Source organism: Aphelocoma coerulescens, chromosome 31, assembly GCF_041296385.1.
Source record: "Aphelocoma coerulescens isolate FSJ_1873_10779 chromosome 31, UR_Acoe_1.0, whole genome shotgun sequence".
Taxonomy (NCBI): domain Eukaryota; kingdom Metazoa; phylum Chordata; class Aves; order Passeriformes; family Corvidae; genus Aphelocoma; species Aphelocoma coerulescens.
The window spans coordinates 799345-814959 of record NC_091044.1 but is presented as its reverse complement, the minus strand read 5'-3'; the positions used below and the strand labels follow the sequence as shown (position 1 = coordinate 814959).

Below are 15615 nucleotides of genomic sequence, written 5' to 3'. Positions count from 1 at the left end.
GGTCCCTAAATGCCCACAGGGAGTGGCTGATCTCCTCGAACAGCGCCGTGCGCTCCTTCATGTTCCTCATGGCGATGGACTCCATGGCTCCCTGGGAAACGGGAGGCAGAGATGGTCCTAAATCCTGTCAGGGATCCCTAAATCCCCACTGGGGTCCCTAAATCCTGTCAGGGATCCCTAAAACCTGTCAGGGATCCCTAAATCCTCACTGGGGTCCCTAAATCCTGTCAGGGATCCCTAAATCCCCACTGGGGTCCCTAAATCCCCACTGGGGTCCCTAAATCCTGCCAGGGATCCCTAAATTCCCACTGGGGTCCCTAAATGCCCACAGGGAGCGGCTGATCTCCTCCAACAGCGCCGTGCGCTCCTTCGGGTTCTTCATGGCGATGGATTCCACGGCTCCCTGGGAAACGGGAGGCAGAGATGGTCCTAAATCCTGTCAGAGATCCCTAAATCCTCACTGGCATCCCTAAATCCTGTCAGGGATCCCTAAATCCCCACTGGGGTCCCTAAATCCCCACAGAGTTCCCTAAATGCCCACAGGGAGTGGCTGATCTCCTCGAACAGCGCCGTGCGCTCCTTCGGGCTCCTCATGGGGATGGACTCCATGGCTCCCCAGGAAAATGGGAATCAGAGATGGTCTTAAATCCTGCCAGAGTTCCCTAAATCCTGTCAGGGATCCCTAAATCCTGCCAGGGATCCCTAAATCCCCACAGGGATCCCTAAATGCCCACAGGGAGCGGCTGATCTCCTCCAACAGCGCCGTGCGCTCCTTCGGGTTCCTCGTGGGGATGGATTCCATGGCTCCCTGCAGGAATAACGGGGTCAGGGGTCCCTAAATCCCTGAGAGAGATCCCTAAATCCTCACTGGGGTCCCTAAATCCCTGAGAGAGATCCCTAAATCCCCACTGGGGTCCCTAAATCCTGTCAGAGTTCCCTAAATGCCCACAGGGAGCGGCTGATCTCCTCGAACGGCGCCGTGCGCTCCTTCGGGTTCTTCATGGCGATGGACTCCACGGCTCCCTGGGAAATGGGAGTCAGAGATGGTCCTAAATCCTCACTGGGATCCCTAAATCCTGTCAGGGGTCCCTAAATCCCCACTGGGGTCCCTAAATCCTGTCAGGGATCCCTAAATCCTCACTGGGGTCCCTAAATCCTGTCAGAGTTCCCTAAATCCTCACTGGGGTCCCTAAATCCCCACTGGGGTCCCTAAATCCCCACAGAGTTCCCTAAATGCCCACAGGGAGTGGCTGATCTCCTCGAACAGCGCCGTGCGCTCCTTCAGGCTCCTCGTGGCCGTGGACTCCACGGCTCCCTGGGAAAATGGGAGTCAGGGAGGCCCCAAAAGCCCCAGGGGTGCTCCCCCAAATCCTGACAGGGTGCTCCCCCAAATCCTGACAGGGTGCTCCCCAAATCCTGACAGGGTGCTCCCCAAATCCTGATGTGGGGGTGGGAGATCCTAATGGGGACGGGCAGTTCCCGGAAGCGGCTGATCCCAAACAGCACCAGGCGCTCCTGTGGGTCCTTCACGGCCGTGGATTCCATGGCACCCCGGGAAAAGGGGGTTCAGGGGGGTCCCTAAATCCCCACGGGGGGGTGGGGAATCCCAGGGGGGATGGGGGATGCGGGGAGACCCCCCCCAAATCCCCACAGGGGGCTGGGGTCTCCCAGGAGTGGCCGATCCCAAACAGCACCAGGCGCTCCTGTGGGTCCTTCACGGCCGTGGATTCCATGGCACCCCGGGAAAAGGGGGGTCAGGGGGGTCCCCAAATCCTTAGGGGAGTCTGGGGGACCCCTGTGGGGAGGGGGGGGTTGGGGAGACCCCCTCCAAATCCACATTGGGGGTCTGGGGTCTCCCTCAGGGAAGGGGCAGTTCCTGGGAGGGGCCGACCCCCCCTCCAGCAGCACCTCGGGGTCCTTTGTGGCCCCCTGTGAAAAGGGGGGTTCGGGGGTCCCCAAATCCTCATCTGAGGCCCCCAAATCCCCACAGGGGGCTGGAGGATGCCTGGGGGGGGGGGGATGAGGGGGGAGAACCCCCCAAATCCTCATGGGAGTTCCCAGTACCTGGGAGCCCAAAAACCTCCCCTAAACCTCCACACCCTGCCCCGAAATCCCCCTAAACCCCCTCTAAACCTCCCAAAAAAAACCCCAAATCCCCCCAGACCCCTTTCCCAAGCCCCTCCCCCCTCACCTGGAAGACGAGGAAGTTCCTGGCCTTGATGAGGATGCCCAACTTCTCCAGCTCCTCGCTGTACTCGCTCAGCTGCACCACCCGGTTGTTGATCTTGTACTCCGAGGAGCTGCCTGGGATGGGCATTTTGGGGGGTCAGGGGGCTCCCCCAAACCCTAAACACCCCCAAAACGTGTCCCACAAACGCTGGCACACCCAAAACGTGCCCCCCTCACACCCACACTGACATAGGTGAAGGTGCAGCTCTCGGGTGCCTCCTCAGAGCTGCCTCTGCTGGGAATTTGGGGGGACCACAGGGGCTCCCCCAAACCCTAAACACCCCCAAAATGTGTCCCACAAACCCTGAGACACCCAAAACGTGCCCCCCTCACACTCACACTGACATAGGTGAAGGTGCAGCCCTCAGCCTCCTCCTTGGAGCTGCCTCTGCTGGGGATTTCAGGGGACCACGGCGGCTCCCCCAAACCCTAAACTGTGTCCCCCAAACCCTAAATCCCCTAAACTGTGCCCCCCCAACTCTGTGACCCCCCAAATGTGCCCCCTTTGCACCCACACTGATGCAGGTGAAGGTGTGGTCCTTGGCCCCCTCCTTGGAGCTGCCTGTGCTGGGGAGCTTGGGGGTGATTTTGGGGGGTCAGAAGGATCCCCCCCAACCCCTAAACCCTCCCAAATGTACCCCCCCCAGCCCCCGTGCCACTCCAAACCCACAAATCTCACCCAAGACACCCCATAAATCCCCCTTCACCCACAGCTCCATCCCCAAACCCGCCCGTAGCAGCCCCAAAAACCCCAGAAGTGTCCCCAAAAACCCCAGAAGTGCCCCCAAATCCGTGTCCCCCGCGCACCGACGATGACGCGGGCGAAGGTCCGGTCCTCGGCGCCCTCCTCCGAGTACACCATGCTGACGAAGGCCCGGCTGGCCGCGGGTTTCCCCACGGGAGCGCCGTGGATCAGATCCCGCAGCGTTTTCACCCGCAGGTTGCTCGTCTTCTCCCCCAGCACGAAGCTGATGGCGTCCATCAGGTTGGACTTGCCTGGAGGGGGGGGACGGGACACGGGGCTCAGGGGATCTGGGGGTCTGCAGGGGGATGGGGGAGCCCAGGGAACGGAGGGTTTAGGGGGGAGCCAGGGAATGGGGGGAGCCCTGGGAAATGGGGAGGGGGGACCCCAGGGAAAGAGGAGGGAGGCGAGGGGGGAGTCCAGGGAATGGGGAGGAGGAGCTGAGGGGGGGCTCAAGGGATTGAGGGGAGGGTGAGGGGGGATCCAGGGAGTGAGGAGGGGGTGAGGGAGGTCTGTAGGGAATGGGGGGGGGGGAACCCCAAAGCTCAGGAGGGACCCCAGGGAATGAAGGGGGGGGGGGGGGAAGGGAACGGGGAATCCCCCCGGACAGGGTGGGAGGAGGGAGCGGGGCGGTGTGAAGAATTCCCCTCAGACCATCACGGGAGCGGCCTGGACCCCCCCAGAGCCCCCCCGGGACCCACCGGAGCCATTGGGGCCGATAATGGCTGTGAAGCGGCGGAAGGGCCCGATGATCTGCCGGCCCTTGTACGACTTGAAGTTCTCGATCTCGATGAGCTTCAGGAAGCCCATGTTGGGGCCGGGGGATCCCGGGAGGGTCCCGGGGGGTCTGAAGGGGTCTCGGGGGTCTCGGGCCGGGGCCGCGGCCGGAGGGCGGGAAAGCGGCGGCTGGGGCGGCCGCTGAGGGACGGGGCGCTGCGCCTCGCGATTGGCTCCGGTCGCTGTCAATCTTCCCCTTAACCCCGCCTCCTCGCCGCTCATTGGCCGGCAGTTTGCTGTGGCGGCTTTGTAGTGCCACGCCTCGCGATAGGCTGGCGCTGCTGTCAATCTTCGCCTGAACCCCGCCCCCCAACTTTCCATTGGCCGCCAATTTGAACGCGGGATTGGTGGCGCGAGCGGGCTCATTTGCATGGAACGTACCAAGTCAGGAGGGAGGGAGGGGAGGAGGAGGGGGAGTGGAATGGGGCCGCCCCGTCGCCATGGGAACGGGGGGATGCAATGGGGGCAAATTGGGGGATTTTCGATAAAAATCGGGTTTCGTGGTGATGGCGACAATAAACCTTGGGACAAGATTTATTGCTCGGGGTTCTTTCCAATCTGAATGACTCCACGACTCTAAAGTTGTAAGTTAACTTGTAGTAACAGATGATTACTAGACAGCGATTATTTTTTGTTTAAGTACCAACTGTTTTTACGTTGCTTTTTCTCTATTATAACGTGTGCCAGGAACATTTATTGCTCAATTAGTTTATTATTTAAAAAGGATTGACAAATGAAGTAATAATTTGGGTACTCATTGTAGTAATTCATCTTTATTTACTTCGGTTTGTTTCTACATACTGTATAAGTGCTGTTATTAACAGCTTATTGCTCCTGAATTAAAAAGTGGTGTTTTAAATAATCATTCATTTTTATTCACATATTCTTTATCCCCACCTGGACACGCCACACCTGATCCAGCATCCCAGGTGTGTCCTCACCTGGGGACTGCACTCAGGGGTGTCACTTCCCCCGAGCTGCCCCTCAAACCTCGCAGGCACCGTTTGCCCCCTCATCAACCCCTCACAGGGACCATTCCCACCCTCACCCACCCCAGGCTCTATTTCACCCTCATTTGCCCCTCTCAGGCACCATTTCACCCCTGAGCTGCCTCCCAAACCCCACAGGTGTCATTTGCCCCTCACCACCCTCTCACGGGCCCCATTTCATCCCTTCATCCCCTCCATGGGCTCCATTTCCCCCTCAGCTGCCTCTCAAACCCCACAGGCTCTATTTCCCCCTCAGCTGCCCCTCTCAGGCTCCATTTCCCCTCAGCTGCCCCTCTCGGGCCCCATTTCCCCCTCAGCTGCCTCTCAAACCCCACAGCTGCCCCATTTCCCCTCAGCTGCCCCTCTCAGGCTCCATTTCCCCCTCAGTTGCCCCTCTCGGGCCCCATTTTTTCCCCTCAGCTGCCTCTCAAACCCCACGGGCTCCATTTCCCCTCAGCTGCCCCTCTCGGTCTCCATTTCCCCCTCAGCTGCCTCTCAAACCCCACAGCTGCCCCATTTCCCCCTCAGTTGCCCCTCTCAGGCTCCATTTCCCCCTCAGCTGCCTCTCTCGGGCTCCATTTCCCTCTCAGCTGCCTCTCTCGGGCCCCATTTCCCCTCAGCTGCCCCTCTCGGGCTCCATTTCCCCTCAGCTGCCCCTCTCGGGCTCCATTTCCCCCTCATCAGCCCTTCACAGGCTCCATTTCACAGTCATCCCCTTCACAGGCATTATTTTCATCCCCATCACCCTCATAGGGTGGATTTTGACCCCATTTCCCCCACAGTTGTCCCCCTGAAGCCCACAGGCACCATTTCCCCCTCAGTTGCCCCTCAGAGCTGCCATTTGTCCCCATCACCCTTGGGGACTCCATTTCCACCCCCATCCCCCTCACAGGGCTCCATTTCCACCCCCATCCCCCTCACAGGGCTCCATTTCCACCCTCAGCACTCTCTTGGGCTCTGTTTTCCCCTCTTCACCCTCAAGACATCATTTTCCCCCCCATGAGCTGCCCCTCAAACTCCACAGGGGCCGTTTCACCCTCAGGCACTGTTTTCACGTCTCGATTGCCTCCCATCACTCTCGCAGCCTCCATTTCCACTCCCGTCACCCTCATGGGCTCCATTTCCCTTATTACAGACACCATTACCCTCATTGACTCTGAGCTGCCCCCCAAGCCCCATAGAGGCCATTTCCCCCATCCCCTCCAAAGGCTCAATTTCCCCCTCATCACCCTCATGGGCCCCATTTCCCCTTGTACTGACCCTCATGGGCCCCATTTTCCTTTTCACTTTCCCTCATGGGCTCCATTTCCCCCCATCACCCTCATGGGCTCCATTTCCCCTTTCACTGCCCTTCATGGGCTCCATTTCCCCCTCATCACCCTCATGGGCTCCATTTCCCCTTGCACTGCCCCTCACGGGCTCCATTTCCCCCTCATCACCCCCATGAGCCCCATTTCCCCTTGTACTGACCCTCATGGGCCCCATTTTCCTTTTCACTTTCCCTCACATGCTCCATTTCCCCCTCACCACCTTCATGGGCCCCATTTCCCCTTGCACTGCCCCTCACGGGCTCCATTTCCCCCTCATCACCCTCATGGGCCCCATTTCCCCTTTCACTGCCCTTCATGGGCTCCATTTCTCACCTGAGCTGCCCCTCAAACCCCACAGGTGCTTTTTTCCCCCTCGTCATCCCTTCACAGGCGCCATTTTCCCCTCATGCACCTCCTGGGTTCCATTTCCCCCCAAGCTGCTCGCCAAACCCCACAGGCACCATTTCACCCCCATCACCCTCATGGGCTCCATTTCACCCCTGTCACCTCACAGGCGCCATTTCACCCCCTCACGGGCTCCATATCACCCCCGTCACCTCACAGGTGCCATTTCACCCACTCTTGGGCTCCATTTTACCCCTGTCACCTCACAGGCGCCATTTCACCCCCTCACGGGCTCCATTTCACCCCTGTTGCCTCACAGGCGCCATTTCACCCCCTCATGGTCTCCATATCACCCCCATCACCTCACAGGCGCCATTTCACACCCTCATGGGCTCCATTTCACCCCCATTTCCCTCAGGGGCTCCATTTTTCCCTCCTCACCCCCAAGGGCACCATTCGCTGTTTGGAACTGTCTCCCATGGGCTCCATTTTTCCCTCACCGCCCTCAAGGGCTCCATTTTCCCCCGTTTTCCCCTCACAGAAACCATTTCCCCCCTGAGCTGCCCCTCAAACCCCACAGGTGCCACTTCACCCTCACCAACCCCTCACGAGCCCCATTTCCCCCCTCAGTTGCCCCCCAAACCCCACAGGCGCCACTTCACCCTCACCAACCCCTCACGAGCCCCATTTCCCCCCTGAGCTGCCCCTCAAACCCCACAGGTGCCACTTCACCCTCACCAACCCCTCACGAGCCCCATTTCTCCCCTCAGTTGCCCCCCAAACCCCACAGGCGCCATTTCACCCTCACCAACCCCTCACGAGCCCCATTTCCCCCCTGAGCTGCCCCTCAAACCCCACAGGAGCCATTTCACCCTCACCAACCCCTCACGAGCCCCATTTCTCCCCTCAGTTGCCCCCCAAACCCCACAGGAGCCATTTCACCCTCACCAACCCCTCACGAGCCCCATTTCTCCCCTCAGTTGCCCCCCAAACCCCACAGGAGCCATTTCACCCTCACCAACCCCTCACGAGCCCCATTTCTCCCCTCAGTTGCCCCCCAAACCCCACAGGCGCCATTTCACCCTCACCAACCCCTCACGAGCCCCATTTCTCCCCTCAGTTGCCCCCCAAACCCCACAGGAGCCATTTCACCCTCACCAACCCCTCACGAGCCCCATTTCTCCCCTCAGTTGCCCCCCAAACCCCACAGGAGCCATTTCACCCTCACCAACCCCTCACGAGCCCCATTTCCCCCCTCAGTTGCCCCCCAAACCCCACAGGAGCCATTTCACCCTCACCAACCCCTCACGAGCCCCATTTCTCCCCTCAGTTGCCCCCCAAACCCCACAGGCGCCATTTCACCCTCACCAACCCCTCACGAGCCCCATTTCTCCCCTCAGTTGCCCCCCAAACCCCACAGGAGCCATTTCACCCTCACCAACCCCTCACGAGCCCCATTTCTCCCCTCAGTTGCCCCCCAAACCCCACAGGAGCCATTTCACCCTCACCAACCCCTCACGAGCCCCATTTCTCCCCTCAGTTGCCCCCCAAACCCCACAGGCGCCATTTCACCCTCACCAACCCCTCACGAGCCCCATTTCTCCCCTCAGTTGCCCCCCAAACCCCACAGGAGCCATTTCACCCTCACCAACCCCTCACGAGCCCCATTTCTCCCCTCAGTTGCCCCCCAAACCCCACAGGAGCCATTTCACCCTCACCAACCCCTCACGAGCCCCATTTCCCCCCTCAGTTGCCCCCCAAACCCCACAGGAGCCATTTCACCCTCACCAACCCCTCACGAGCCCCATTTCTCCCCTCAGTTGCCCCCCAAACCCCACAGGCGCCATTTCACCCTCACCAACCCCTCACGAGCCCCATTTCTCCCCTCAGTTGCCCCCCAAACCCCACAGGAGCCATTTCACCCTCACCAACCCCTCACGAGCCCCATTTCCCCCCTCAGTTGCCCCCCAAACCCCACAGGAGCCATTTCACCCTCACCAACCCCTCACGAGCCCCATTTCTCCCCTCAGTTGCCCCCCAAACCCCACAGGAGCCATTTCACCCTCACCAACCCCTCACGAGCCCCATTTCTCCCCTCAGTTGCCCCCCAAACCCCACAGGCGCCATTTCACCCTCACCAAGCCCTCACGAGCCCCATTTCTCCCCTCAGTTGCCCCCCAAGCCCCACAGGCGCCATTTCCCCCTCAGCTGCTCCTCATGGCTGCCACAGGTTGGACTCCATGATCTCAAAGGTCTTTTCCAACCCTGTAAATTCTGTATTTGTCCCCCATCACCCTCACAAGGGGCATTTCCACCCCCATCACCCCCAGGGCTCCATTTTCCCTCATTTTCCCCTCACAGACACCATTTCCCCCAAGCTGCCCCCCAAAGCCCTCAGGCTCCATTTCTCTCCCCCACCTGCCCAGGGCTCCCTTAAAGCCTCTGCCAGCTTCAACAAGTCGCATAAAAATAATGAGAACAGAAGAAAAAAAGAAATGTTTACTGTTTTTTCTGATGACCGAATTAATGTCATTTCTGAAATGCGCCCTGCCACCCAAAAACTGAGGAATTAACACTGTTTCCACCCGTTTTGGGGGGAGTCCCAGCTCGTGTTTTGGTGAGTCTGGGGGATCTCAGCTCCTGTTTTGGGGGAGTGGGTGGTCCAAACACTGATTTTGGGGGTCCTGGGAGGTTTCACCTCCTGTTTTAGTGGGGCTGGGGGGTCTCAGCACCATTTGGGGGAGGTTTGGGGGGGTCCCAGCTCCTGTTTTGAGGGGGGTGGGTAGTCCCGGCACCTGTTTTGGTGCGGTCTGGGAGGGCTTGGCTCCTGTTTTGGGGTGCCTGGGGGGTCCCAGCACCAATTCTGGGGAACCCCAGCTCATGTTGGGGTGGGTCTGGGGGATCCCAGAACCGTTTTTGTGGGGTCTGGGGCATCTCAGCACCAGTTTTGGTGGGTCTGGAGGATCTCAGCTCCTGTTTTAGGGAGTCTGAATGGTCCCAGCTCCTGTTTTGTGGGGGTGAGTGGTCCCAGCATCTGTTTTGGGGGGTCTGGGGTTGTCCCAGCACAAGTTTTGGGGGGTCTGGGTAGTCCCAGGTCATGTTTTTAGGAGTCTGGGGGGTTTCAACACCTGTTTTGGGGGGCTTTTGGAGAGTCCCAGCACCATTGGGGGGAAGCTTGGGGGGATCCCAGCAGTGGTTTGGGGGGTCTGGGGTGTCCCAACACCTCTTCTGGTGGATCTGGGGGGTCCCAACTCATGTTTTGGGGGGGTTGAGGAGTACCAGCACCGATTTTGGTGGGTCCTGGGTGGTCTCAGCTCTGGTTTTGGGGATCCTGGGTGGTCCAGGACCCTCTTTGAGCGGGGTCCTGGGTAGTCCTAGCTCTGGTTTGAGCCTCCCCAAACTGGTGATTTGCCCCCAAAATGGCAAAGTCTCACCCCCAAAAGGGTTGGATTATGCCCCAAAATTCCCATGTCTCCCCTAAAACGCCCCTTTTTCCTGCCAAAATTGTCTCTATTCCCCTAAAACGATCAGGTTCTCCCTGAAACCACTCTTTTCCTCCCCAAACACTTCTCACCTTGGCCAAAAACCCCTATTTTACCCCAAAACCTCCCATTTTCCCTGCAAAAGTACTGATTTCCCACTACAAATACAGATTTCCCCACTCATAATTTGGATTTTTCCTCCAAATCTGGGTTGGGGGGGGGGGTCTCAGAGCCTGTTTTGGGAGGGTCTCACCTCTGGGTTTGGGGGGTACCGGGGGGGGGGAGGGACAAAGCCCCGCCCCTTCATCAAAGCCCCGCCCCTTCACCGACAAACCACGCCCCCTCCCGGCCACAGCCAATCGTTATCGAGGTCCCGCCCCTGACCACGCCCCCTCCCACCTCGGCCGTGCCCCATCCCCTAAACCACGCCCCCCTCCCGACCACAGCCAATCGTTATCGAGGCTTCGACCCTGACCACGCCCCCTCCCGCCTCGGCCCCGCCCCCTGCGTGGCCCCGCCCCCTGCGGCAGCGCGCGCGAGGGGGCGTGGCCAGGGCAGCGCGCGCCGGCCCCTCCCCCGCGCCCCCCCTCAGGTACCGGCGGGATCGGAGGGGGAAAGGGAGCCCCGAAATTGGGGGGATTTGGGCCCAAAATCGGGCGGGATGGAGGGGTCAAGGGGCCAAGGGAGGGAGGGGGGAGGTGGACCCAGAAAAGGGAGGATTTGGCCAAAAAAAGGGGGAGTTTGGTCCCAAAAAGGGTGGGGCTGGCACCTGAAGAAGTGAATTTGGCCCCTCAAAAAGGGTGGGGTCGTTCCAAAAAGTGGGGGTTTGGCCCTAAAAAAGTGTGTGTGCGGGGGATTGGCCTGAAAGGGGGAATTTACCCCTAAAAAGTGGGGGGTTGGCCCTGGAAAGTGGAGGGGTTGTCCCCAAAGGGAGAGTTTGGTCCCAAAAAGGGGGAATTTGAACCCAAATAGGGGAGTTTAGGCCTCAAAAAGGTGGGGTTTGACACCAAAACTGGGGATTTTGGTCCCAAAAGGCGGAGTTTGGATCCAATAAGGGGGTGTTTTGTCTCATAGAGGGTGAATTTGACTCCAAAAGGGGGCATTTGGCCCCAAAAAGAGGGAATTTGGCCTCAAAAAGGGGGAGTTTGTCTCTAAAAGGGGAGATTTGGCTCCTAAAAGTGGGAATTTGGGCCATTAGAGAGAGGTGGCCTCAAAAGTGGGGGAGTTTAACCCAAAAAGGGGGGGGTTGACACCAAGAAGGGGGAATTTGTCTCTAAAAGGTGGGGTTTGGCCTCTAAATGGGGAATTTGGTACCCAAAAGGGGCTGTTCGGCCTCAAAACGTTGGGGCTTGGTCCCAAAATGAGGAGATTTGTCTAAAAAAGGGGATTTTGACACCAAAAATGGGGAGTTTGGCCCCCCAAAGGGGCGGGGATGGCTCCAAATGGGGGTTTCAGTGGGGCCATTTCCCCCAAAATTGCTCATCCCCCCCCAAATTGCCCATTTTCCCCCCAAATTGCCCATTTCCCCCCCAAATTGCCCATTTTCCCATCCTGCTGAGTGTTTTCCCTGTCATTAATTTTCCCCCCAGAATTTGCGATTTCTGCCCCCCCCCCCCCAATGCCTTTTTTTCCCCTCAAAAACCCGCAAAATGTTGAATTTGGCCCCGAAAATAAAGATTTCTGCCCCACCCCAGTCATTCCTCCCCCAAAATGGGACTTTTCCCTCCCAAGTCTCCCCGGTTTTTGCCATAAATTGGGATTTTCCCTTCTCCAGGTTTCTCCATCCTCACCAAGATCAGCTCTTTGAATTTTTTCTCTCTCCAGAATTACATATTTTATAAATTCTGGTATATTTTTGTATTTCCCTCAAAACAACACAATTTCCCCCCGAATTGTTTCCCCAAAAATGCCTATTTTTCCCCCCAAAATGGCTCCTTTCCCCCTGGAAATTCCTGATTCCGTCCCAAACCCCTTTTTCTCCTGCAAAACTTGAGAATTTTCCTCTCCAAAATTGATTTTCCCTCACAAAAATAGCTTTTCCAAGGGAAAAATGACCATTTCCTCCCCAAACTGGTGATTTGCCCCCAAAATGGCAAAGTCTCACCCCCAAAATGGTTGGATTTCCCCCAAAATTCCCATGTCTTCCCTAAAACGCCCCTTTTTATTGCCATAATTGTTGATATTCCCCCTAAATCCATCATCTTCTCTCTGAAATGACCCTTTCCTCCCCACGCGCTTTTCAGTTTGCCCAAAAATCTCTATTTTGCCCCCAAAATCCCCCTTTTCTCTGCAGAAACACTGATTTTCCACTATAACTATGGATTTTCCCACTAATATTTTTGATTTTTCCTCTAAAAATGTCAATTTTCCGCTTAAAAAAAGTGGATCTTCCCCCTACAAATGTAGATTTTCCCTCAAAAAAGGTGGATATTTCCTCTAAATTCTCTTCTTTTTCTAGAATGGTTTTTTCTCTCCAAAATCAACAATTTTCTTCTTAAAATGTGGATTTTTCCTCTCAAAAGGCGGATTTTCCCTCCAAAATCGTTGATTTCCCTCTATCAAAGGTGGCTTTTCCTCTAAAAAGGTGGATTTTCCTCCAAAACCGGCATTTTCCTTTCCAATAATGTGGATTTTCCTCCAAAACCGGCATTTCCCCCTCCAAGAATGTGGATTTCCCCCTCCAAGAATGTGGATTTTCCCCCAAAACTGGCGTTTTCCCCTCCAATAATGTGGATTTTCGTCCAAAACTGGCATTTTCCCTTCCAATAATGTGGATTTTCCCCCAAAACTGGATTTTCCCCCTCCAATAATGTGGATTTTCCTCCAAAACCGGCATTTCCCCTCCAATAATGTGGATTTCCCCCTCCGATAATGTGGATTTTCCCCCAAAACCGGCATTTCCCCCTCCAATAATGTGGATTTTCCTCTAAAAACCAGCATTTTCCCTCGAAATTTGTTCATTTTCCCATCCCCGGAAAAATGTGGCTTTTCCTTAGGAAACCTCTCTTTTCCCTCTCATTTCAGGTGACGCTGTCAGTGATGTCATCGCCACCCCGGTGACGTCATTACCTCCCTGCTGACGTCATGGCAGTGCCGGGGGCGTGGCCGGCGCGGGGGGCGGAGCCCTCGGACAGCAGCCCCGAGCCCCCCTCCCCCTCCAGCTCCCGGCCCCCCCTCTCCGACTCCAGCCCCTCCCCCACAGACACCACGCTCACCCCGCGGGGGAGGGGCCCGGGGGGCGGGGCCAGGGCTCGCCCCGCCCCTCCTGCCCCGCCCGGGGTGGGCGGGGAGCGCCCGCTGGCGCTGTTCGAGGTGAGGCCACGCCCCCTGAAAAGCCCCACCCCCATTAGCCACACCCCTTCATTAGCCCCGCCCACTCAGGGCTGTACGCACTGAGGCCACGCCCCCTTTAAACCCCCACCCCAATTAGCCACACCCCTTCATTAGCCCCGCCCACTCAGGGCTGTGTGCACTGAGGCCATGCCCCCTTTAAAGCCCCACCCCCATTAGTCACACCCCTTCATTAGCCCCGCCCACTCAGGGCTGTGCGCACCGAGGCCACGCCCCCTGAAAAGCCCCACCCCCATTAGCCACACCCCTTCATTAGCCCCGCCCACTCGGGGCTGTGTGCACTGAGGCCACGCCCCCTTTAACCCCCCACCCCAATTAGCCACACCCCTTCGCTAGCCCCGCCCACTCAGGGCTGTGTGCACTGAGGCCACGCCCCCTGAAAAGCCCCACCCCCATTAGCCACACCCCTTCATTAGCCCCGCCCACTCGGGGCTGTGTGCACTGAGGCCACGCCCCCTTTAACCCCCCACCCCAATTAGCCACACCCCTTCGCTAGCCCCGCCCACTCAGGGCTGTACGCACTGAGGCCACGCCCCCTTTAAAGCCCCACCCCATTAGCCACACCCCTTCGCTAGCCCCGCCCACTCAGGGCCGTGTGCACTGAGGCCACGCCCCCTTTAAAGCCCCACCCCCATTAGCCACACCCCTTCATTAGCCCCGCCCACTCAGGGCTGTGTGCACTGAGGCCACGCCCCCTGAAAAGCCCCACCCCCATTAGCCACACCCCTTCGCTAGCCCCGCCCACTCAGGGCTGTGCGCACTGAGGCCACGCCCCCTCTAAAGCCCCACCCCCTTAGCCCCCACCCCTTCATTAGCCCCGCCCACCCAGTGCTGTGTGCACTGAGGCCACGCCCCCTCCAAAAAGCCCCACCCCATTAGCCACACCCCCTCGCTAGCCCCGCCCACTCAGGGCTGTGTGCGATGAGGCCACGCCCCCTCTAAAGCCCCACCCCCAATTAGCAACACTCCATTAACGCAGTTTGCTGTGAGGCCACGCCCCCTGCTTAACCCCCACCCCCTCCCCAAGCCCCGCCCACTGCATTGACCCCTCCCCATTAACGCCCCTGCTCTATTCCACGTGAAGCCCCGCCCCCTGCCCAAGCCCCGCCCCCTGCATTAGCCACGCCCCATTAACGCCCCTGCTCCATTCCACGTGAAGCCACGCCCCCTCCCCAAGCCCCGCCCCTTCATTACCCACTCCCCATTAACGCCCCCGCGCTGCTCCACGTGAAGCCCCGCCCCCTCCCCAAGCCCCGCCCCTTCATTAACCACGCTCCATTAACGCCCCTGTGCTGCTCCAGGTGAAGCCACGCCCCCTCCCCAAGCCCCGCCCCCTGCATTACCCATTCCCCATTAACGCCCTGTGCTGCTCCCTGTGAAGCCCCGCCCCCTCCCCAAGCCCCGCCCACTCGCAGCCCCTCCCTGAGTGTCCAGCGCTGCTTAAGACAAGGCCACGCCCCTTCAGCCACGCCCCTTTTCGGCCCCTCCACCTCCCCGCCCTAGCCCTGAGCCCCTCCTTCGTTTGCCCCGCCCCGAGCCCCGCCCCCCGAGCCCCGCCCCCGTGCCCCACCCTCGCTCGCCCCGCCCCAAGTCCCACCCCGAGCCCCGGCCCGGACCTGCCCCGGACCTGCCCCGAGCCCCGGCCTGGGCCCCACCCCGGCCCCGCCCCGGGCTCCACCGTCGCTCGCCCGCCCGCAGGAGGAGCTGGCCACGCGGCCGCGGGTGCCGGCGCTGCTGCGCAGGATCGCCCCGTACAGCGCCCTGAGCCCCGACAGCGACAGCGGCACCGCCCCGGTGAGGGCACCGCGAGGGGCCGGGGCTGGGGCGGGGCGGGCACCGCACCTGTACATCCCCGGGGGTGGGCACCGGGCTGGGCACCGCACCTGCACATCCCTGGGGGTGGGGCTGGGTGGGTACCGCACCTGCACATCCTCATGAGAGGGGACCGGGCTGGGTGGGGCAGCGCACCTGCACCTCCCACCTCCCCTGCACCTCCCCTGCACCTCCCCTGCACCTCCCACCTCACCTGCACCTCCCCTGCACCTCCCACCTCACCTGCACCGCACCTGCCCAGCCCCTGAGCCCCCACAGTGGCACTGCCCGGTGAGGGGTGTGGCCATGGGTGACCCCTGGGTGACCCTGCTGCCCTGGGGTCACTGTGGGCTGTCCCTGCCCCCTGGGTGACCCCTGGGTGACCCCCTGGGTGACCCTGCTACCCTGGGGTCACTGTGGGCTGTCCCTGCCCCCTGGGTGACCCCTAGGTGACCCCGGGTGACCCCTGGGTGACCCTGCTGCCCTGGGGTCACTGTGGGCTGTCCCTGATCCTGGGTGACCCCTGGGTGACCCCGGGTGACCCTGCTGCCCTGGGGACACTGTGGGTTGTCACTGAT

The 15615-nt window shown here is 59.5% G+C and overlaps 2 protein-coding genes across 2 annotated transcripts in view; one reads left to right on the top strand and one right to left on the bottom strand.

Moving 5' to 3' along the window:
* The window catches only part of SMC1A (structural maintenance of chromosomes 1A), a 68907-nt gene extending 65033 nt beyond the window's left edge, over positions 1-3874 (bottom strand). The window contains exons 1-3 of the mRNA XM_068998115.1: positions 3673-3874; positions 3037-3225; positions 2192-2304 (exon numbers count right to left, since the gene is read on the bottom strand). Of these exons, the coding sequence (XP_068854216.1) occupies positions 2192-2304; positions 3037-3225; positions 3673-3781 (411 nt within the window). The 5' untranslated portion in view covers positions 3782-3874. The remainder of the gene's footprint in view (positions 1-2191; positions 2305-3036; positions 3226-3672) is intronic.
* A 9084-nt stretch (positions 3875-12958) lies between these two features.
* LOC138100302 (solute carrier family 12 member 4-like) overlaps positions 12959-15615 on the top strand; it is a 31766-nt gene continuing 29109 nt past the window's right edge. Inside the window, exons 1-2 of the mRNA XM_068998114.1 lie at positions 12959-13186; positions 14924-15019. Coding sequence (XP_068854215.1) covers positions 12959-13186; positions 14924-15019 — 324 coding nt within the window. The remainder of the gene's footprint in view (positions 13187-14923; positions 15020-15615) is intronic.